Source organism: Alosa sapidissima, chromosome 16, assembly GCF_018492685.1.
Source record: "Alosa sapidissima isolate fAloSap1 chromosome 16, fAloSap1.pri, whole genome shotgun sequence".
NCBI lineage: Eukaryota > Metazoa > Chordata > Actinopteri > Clupeiformes > Clupeidae > Alosa > Alosa sapidissima.
Genome location: NC_055972.1, coordinates 30351865 through 30359388, shown reverse-complemented (window position 1 = coordinate 30359388; position 7524 = coordinate 30351865). Strand labels below are relative to the sequence as shown.

At 41.1% G+C, this 7524-nt stretch overlaps 1 protein-coding gene across 4 annotated transcripts in view; it reads left to right on the top strand.

Moving 5' to 3' along the window:
* Positions 1 to 7312, top strand: part of chst15 (carbohydrate (N-acetylgalactosamine 4-sulfate 6-O) sulfotransferase 15) — a 39308-nt gene extending 31996 nt beyond the window's left edge. For all 4 annotated transcript variants that reach the window (XM_042065833.1, XM_042065834.1, XM_042065832.1 and 1 more), the window contains exons 3-8: positions 392 to 731; positions 2920 to 3063; positions 4189 to 4345; positions 5214 to 5370; positions 6363 to 6510; positions 6977 to 7312. In XM_042065833.1, the coding sequence (XP_041921767.1) occupies positions 392 to 731; positions 2920 to 3063; positions 4189 to 4345; positions 5214 to 5370; positions 6363 to 6510; positions 6977 to 7167 (1137 nt within the window). In that variant the 3' untranslated portion in view covers positions 7168 to 7312. The remainder of the gene's footprint in view (positions 1 to 391; positions 732 to 2919; positions 3064 to 4188; positions 4346 to 5213; positions 5371 to 6362; positions 6511 to 6976) is intronic.
* Positions 7313 to 7524: the final 212 nt, after the last annotated feature.

Sequence of the window (7524 nt, the reverse complement as noted above, 5' to 3'; positions counted from 1 at the left end):
TTTTTATGCATAGTTTGAAGTCCTTGCGAAAAAATTAGAAATGTTTTCAAAGCATCCTCGAGCTGATTTGTCTGACCTCATTAGTGCTTGTTAGACACTATTTTGTCTTTTTTTAATCTTTTTTGTCTTTCTGTTATTCTGTTTTTCCCTTTTTATCCTTCCCTTGTTGCTTTCATGTGACGTTCAGTTTGGTATTTTGAACTCTTATTCCCTTATTTATGTATATTTTTAATTATGAATTTATTTCCCTTGTCTAGAAAGCGCTGTTCAAACCCATTTGTTTTAAAATAAGCTAACATTATATAATTAAAAGTGACATGATTAGATCACCTCTAGCCTTCACTTGACATTACCAACTTCTGAAACCAACTTCTCTGCATTGACAACACAGATATTCTCCGTCATCCCCCGTAAGTTCCTCACCAGCATCAAAAATCCTTGCTGGTACGAGGAGCATATTGGGAATGCCACTGCTGACGCCTACGGGAAGAACGTGTACACCCTCTACTCACGCCGCTTCCAGGCCATCTACAAATACCTGAGGAATGCTTTGATGGAACATCTGTACGAGCACGGAGGGAAACGGTACCGCCTGCGATGCCTCCCTTACTTCTATATCATGGGCCAGCCGAAGTGTGGCACTACGGACCTGTACGACCGGCTACGCCGGCACCCTGACGTCCGCTTCACAACTATGAAGGAGCCCCACTGGTGGACCAGAAGAAGATTTGGTAAGGAGTTAAGTTCAGTGGAACTTTAGTTAAAAAAATCTTGCAGACAATGCCACCAAACTTCAGCTTTAACTTTGCTAATGCCAAAGGTTGTGTCATTGTGACAGAACCCAAATGTGTATGAAAGGTAATCATAAAAAGGTAAATATGGGGTAGGATTAGCCTGGCGTAGCCAGACTAGATTTCTTATTAGAATTTTAGTCTGGTAACCCATAATTTAGATTTGATTATGGGATGAATTTCAACCGATACAGGGAAAAAATGCATTGGCACATAAATAGATAGGGCTGACCAATCAGAGCGACTAAATATGTGAATCCTATAGGGAGAACAGCAAAAACATCCTTCTTCTGGACAAATGCCTTAATCACTGTTTTCTGTTCATCTTTTAAAGCAATTGCGCTGTCAATATCTTGTATAACAGCGGAATCAAAACATCTCGCTTAGCCGCTGCCTTTTTGTTGAAAACAAAATCAACTCAAGTGTACTCAGGTTGACGTTAATGATTATGTCACTGACTGTTGCTCATCTGTCCATCACTGTATAAAGTCTACCCACATTTTTTGATTGGTCTGAACACAGCTTGTCTAGGCATATTAGATATAGACTTCTTAATGGAGGGACTCCAGACCCAAATTCAGTCTGGAGGGGGCGCACAGAACTGAGGAGACCATGGTGCCTTGCTATGGCACTGCACTGATGCCTTCATCTCTGACAAACGAGGGCCACATATGTGCTCCTGGGGGTGTGTGAACAGAACAGCCTCTGCTTAGTCAGCAAATCTAGGCACACATGAAGAAACAGACAGAGAGAGAGAGAGAGAGAGAGAGAGAGAGAGAGAGAGAGAGAGAGAGAGAGAGAGAGAGAGAGAGAGAGAGAGAGAGAGAATGAGCATAAAATACAGTAGCAATTTTTAAATTGTGAAAGATTCAACTCTGTCAGAGGTGTGGTGTAATATCCATTTGGAAAAAAAATGCATGCTGTACTCCATTCACAAACATCTTATTGCGCGTGCTGCAAGGTATCATAATCAAAGTGAGAGATATACAAACACACCAGTGTCTGTAGCCATAATTAGACTCACTCTGTGTGCACTATATATCACAGCTGGCTTGTGTGTGATGAAATAACACACTGGGTGACTATTTATGGTCATTGACACAAGCATTTCCAAAGTGCTTGTGAAGCTGTTCTGTGATATAGCGTCTATGGAGGTGTTAAATATTTATAGGCCACTCTAACTCATGTGACTCATTTGTATTCTGCAGCCTCTAGAATCTAGGTGATTTACAGAGAGAACTCAGACTCAAATCAAACTCAGCCATCAAATGTGTTATCAGGCTTTTTCTGACAAGGATACATTCGGCAAATCCTTAAGTAAATACAACATGATTTAAACTATCAACTTATTAGGTAATGCTTTTAAAAATGAAATGTAAACCACTTAACATATTTATTTGTTTATGATTACTGAGTAACTTTAGGACATACTGTTACATAAATGTGTGTTCTCGTGTGTTATACATAAATTACATAAATGTGTTATTCTGAAATAGAACTTTTTAGTGGTTTTGCTAGCCACTTCTGTCAAACAGGCTCATGTAGCTTTGAGGAAAACATCAGGGACTGGTGCATTTTTCATCTTCATCAGCCTTGTAACAATTTACAAAATTGCCATTTTCTGCCCAGTGGTATCAGGATAATCACATTTCATACCAGCACTGTGACCAAAAAGCATGAAACACTTTCAAGCTGCAAAGATCACATGGTATTTTCCATTTGTTGTGAATTCCTTTGTCTTTTGTGTGTGTGTGTGTGTGTGTGTGTGTGTGTGTGTGTGTGCGTGCGTGCGTGCGTGCGTGCGTGCGTGCGTGCGTGCGTGTGTGTGTGTGTGTGTGTCTGAGTGTGTATCTATATGAATGTGTTATGTGTGTATGTCTGATCTGGGGAAGCATTACTGATATGCATGACATGTTCTGATAAGACTTTAACATTTAACTAATACAGCCACACAACAAGGTGTCCAGACCGATAATTTGTGTGAATAACAGGAGCTGCACTACACACTGGCTTGAACAGTCTGAATAGGACTGATGGGGAACAACAATCTAATGAATGAATGAATGAATGAATGAGATTCCTATGACCCTATACAGGTGACTGAATACTGATTGTCTTTCTGACTCAGGTATCATTAGGCTGAGTGATGCCTTCCAGGCCCGCTACCCCATGAAGGACTACCTGGATCTGCTTGACCTGGCAGCTTTTCAGATTCACGACAATCTCTTGGGGAACCGATCCAAAGGTCGCACCAAGCGGGATATCATTATTGGTAAATGACATCATGATGCAAAAGTAAACAGCAATGCATCAATTCCAAGCCCGTTTTTGTAGTCAAGGTGGACCCTCGGCAAAAACAAGGTTTCTTTTCCCTCACACATGCTGTGGAGGTGAAATCCGGTTTCTTAATCCTTTAATCTGAAATGGTTAGGGGTTTCTGCGGTGTCCAAGACTGAGGCAGTGGCTGATTTGTGATCTTGTGATAAAACAGGATCACTGATATGTGGCGTGAGGATGCTGTTATAATCTGCCCAACCCTCATGACCAAGGGCACAGTGAAGGACATGACCATGCTCTTATTTGTGCACTGTTACCTACATATTACCAATATTACTGGTACATGTTTTTTTTTTTTTTTTTTTTTAAAGATGTGTGCACTGTTATGTTATTCTCTTTTGGCTGTATGTTTAGCTCTAAATGGTGACTGCCCAGTCCTTATCAAAGCAAATTAAATTAAATCACTTTAATTGTAAAGGACATGGTGCTCGCAGGCGCAAAAGCTTACCCTGTCAACAATAAGTAAGGGTGACAGTTTGTGTGAAGGAGCTCATTTGGAATTAAAGAGTAGATTTTGTATCTGCCAGTGAGAAGGTCATGCAGGTCTCAGCTCTTACTGCTTATATTTTACCTCGTCTGGCACTGCGCTGTCTGGACTATGAATGTCAGAGTTGATTTATCATCATACTGACCACAGCGTTGCTGATAAATGGGAGACCTCATCAGGAATTTGCAGGACATCATGCCGGATACCTGCTGTGCATGTCGGAGCACTGAGTGGGGTATTATTAGATGCAGTCAGTGCAAGGCCCTCATCTAAATTCAGACTCATGTGGCTATTAAAGCTCACATCTCAGATGGAATTCATTCGTCTTCAAGTGGACAAAGCTAACAAACATCAAAGCGAGTCCTCCAAGACAAGCCTTTGAAAACTACCCTCACATCACAACCTGGCAGTGCCATGTCTACGTTCAAACAGAAAATGCTATATGCCCAGACATAACTAACTATATCTGATATCATATTATATGAGAATAAGTTTTAAAAATAATGGATTTTTATTATTTCTTGAGTAGAGATGTGAAGAAATGGTCATGGGATAGTACCTTGTTTTTGTCAGGTGAGGCCAGTGCATCAACTATGTGGGACAACAATGCCTGGGTGTATTTCTACCATAACGGGACAGAGGAGGAGCCGCCATTCTTGGTGCTGGACTTCATTCATGCTGTTCAACCTGATGCCAAATTTATTGTGATGCTCAGAGATCCAGTAGAGAGGTACAGTACATATGTATCCTCTTATAGTTTTTCGTATAAGATATACAGGCTGTTTATTCAGATGTATAGAAATGCCCTCAAAATAGCACACTTCATTCACTTCTCTGGTCATGGATTAAAATGTGCATAGATTTGCTTTTTCATACAAACCATATTTGTTTACTTTGATTAACTTTATACTGTAATCCACTAAACTGTAACCACACTAAATACCATCCTTTGTAGCAAGTAAAAATGCTAGACATAAGATAAACATAAGATTGACATATTGTGGTCGAGGAAGTACTGTTGTCAAATACACATACATCATAAAGCCATTTTGTCATATCATGAAAATCACCCAGAAAACATAGTTTATGGGGGAAAAAATCATTAAAACAAGCCATGTTTGTTGTGTGGTAGGCACACTATGAGTCAGCGTCTTCCTCTTTGGTTTGGTGGAGCTGCAGTCAAACTACAGGAATGTCTGACTCAGACTTTCCTGTGTATGTTTTACAGAATTTTAATGACTTATTGCATGTAATTAGTCCCTTTCAAGACTAATACACAGTATATTCACAGCATCGGCATGTGCATTGATGTTAATACTGTAAGTGTTTTTCATAAGAAATTACAAAGCAAAGATTAAGTTGAGACCGTTTTATCTTACTTACTTTTAATGTATTTATTTCAAGCATACATACATATAAATAAAGACTGATTGGTCGATTGATTGATCCCTAAACCAAAGAGTCTGTCCTGGGTTGTGTTCAGCTCCTCTCCTCGTGTCCCTGTGCGTTTGTGTTGTGTTGCCTCTCTGGAGTCACTCTGTGTCTGCTCTCCCACGCCGTGCTCATGTCTGCTGTGTGGTTTTGTCCTCCTCCCCCAGACTCTACTCTGATTACTTGTACTTCGGCCTGGCCAACAAGTCCGTGGAGGACTTCCACGAGAGGGTGTCCGAGTCCCTGCAGCTGTTGGAGACGTGCCTGTCTGAGAGCTCCCTGCGTTCCTGCGTCTACAATACCTCCCTCAATGTGGCCATGCCCGTGAGTTAGCCTCCAGCCTGTTTGATGAACTGATGAACTGTACATTTGTTTTCCTTTTTAAATATGTACTTAGTACCAGCTAAATTAAAGCCAAGTGGCATGGTCATGGGCTGGAGGGTTATTTGTCACAGCCTTTAGGGGCTAATGTTCCTTGTGTCGATGGCTTCCTGAGATGCGGCTGTGTCTCACTGACACAAAAACAATGACACTTCTGTTGTCTCGATTGGGCTTGAATGATGCGGACTCAGGTGACATGATAGTGTCCCACTGCTCTCTTGTCTGTGTCTGACGCCATGGTGCTCAGTGATGGTCTATTAGTGTCCCCTCAGGGAACTTGCCCAAACAGCTTGGCTCTGCTTCAGAGCTGGAGATTTGCTGCACCTCGAGAGGATAGAGAACTTCATTGGACTTCATTTGTTAAAGTGTTTTTACATGGATTGTACCAGCTGCAGTCTGGGTTGCTTTGGTCATAATAGATACATTTGTAGCACAAAACACAGTAGAAGGCCTCTGGTGGTTGACAAAAATGACATAAGCCTTTTTTCATGAACACAGATAACTCTGAAAACTCCCTGGCATGTAGAGACCATCTAGAGGGGGAATCTTTTAAGGATAGCCTTTGGTGCACTCTGCTGGTTGGCAGTGTAAATGAGACAAATGACAGGGGACCTCTTGTGGTCATAGAACTATAAAGCTGTTCAAGCTTTTCATACTGATATTTTACTGATTTTATCAGTACATTGAATCATCAGCTGTTGTTACGTAATACAAGGCCACCAGAAATAACATTTGAAATGTGATTTCACTGGTTTTTTCGAAGGGTCCCTTCTCCTAAGTTAGGAGAAACAGGTGAGATCTCAATAAAAGCTGCCTTATTTCTCATGAGACAAAGACAAGACATTTCAACACAAGAAACTAAAACCCAACGACATTATTTTTTTTGTTTGGTCTTTGACATTTTCCATAGCCTGTTTCTCCCTGTTTCCTTCTAGGTAAGACTCCAGGTTGGCCTGTACATAGTGTATTTACTGGACTGGCTGTCAGTGTACAGCAAAGAGCAGATCTTAGTGCTTCGCCTGGAGGATCATGCAGCCAACTGCAAAAAAACAATGCACAAAGTCTTCAAATTCCTCAGTTTAGGTAAGACCCAAACATTTTCATTTTTGGATGATACAGACTGATATCATGAACTGCGTATGTATGACACGGCAATGGCCACTAGCGTGTTATCTAACGCATAATAGCATTTTGGTGTGTTTATCAACGTCATAACCTAACCATAAACCAAACCCTAACCCTAACCCTAAAGGGCGCCATATACTTGGCGTTGACCTACACCGGGAAGTGAGACTGTAAGTGGCGTGTATGTTGTATGCGGCATTGACATACAAGCTGATAACTCCAAATGCGTGCAGATAACAGTCAAAAAATTGACTGTTGGCTATTTTTGAAGTGGTGTGTATATTTTAGCAAAACCATGATACCAAGTTGCAAACAGGATACACCCTAAACTGTAGAGACTGTAAGTTTATTCTTGCTCACAGTCCTGTCAATTTGTAGGATTACACATTTGTGTAAATGTGTGTCTGTGAATTGTACACCTCAGGACCTCTGTCGGAAGAGAAGGAGGCTGAAATCACTAAGAGTCCAGCTTCCAACACCAGGAGAAAAGCTGACCTGAACCTGGGACCCATGTTGCCTGTGACAAGGGACATCCTCCAGCAGTTTTATTGGCCCTTCAACCAGAGACTAGCCAAGATGCTTCAAGACAAGGCCTTCCTATGGACACAGTCCTGAGAAGATGAACCAGTTTGTCTTTGGAACAGCATTTCCATATAGATGGCTTTTAGGAGACCTCCAAATGGAGACACTCCACTGTGACAGAGATGCAAAATGCTTCTAAAGACAAAAATAAATCCCTATCATTATAGGTATGTATGGATACCTGGAGACTTGGACTCAGAATGTTGAAGCCACACTACTGTCCTTAACCAGAGTCTTGAGAGCCAGCAACTCAGTCTTCATGAGGTTCTAATGAATGGCTAAAGCTGTCAGATTCAAGAAATGTCCTTGGCAAAAATAATTGAATGTCTCTCTATAAATGAATTTCCAAACTGCCTCTGCAGCAAGTGAAATGCACAAAAGATGTTCTGA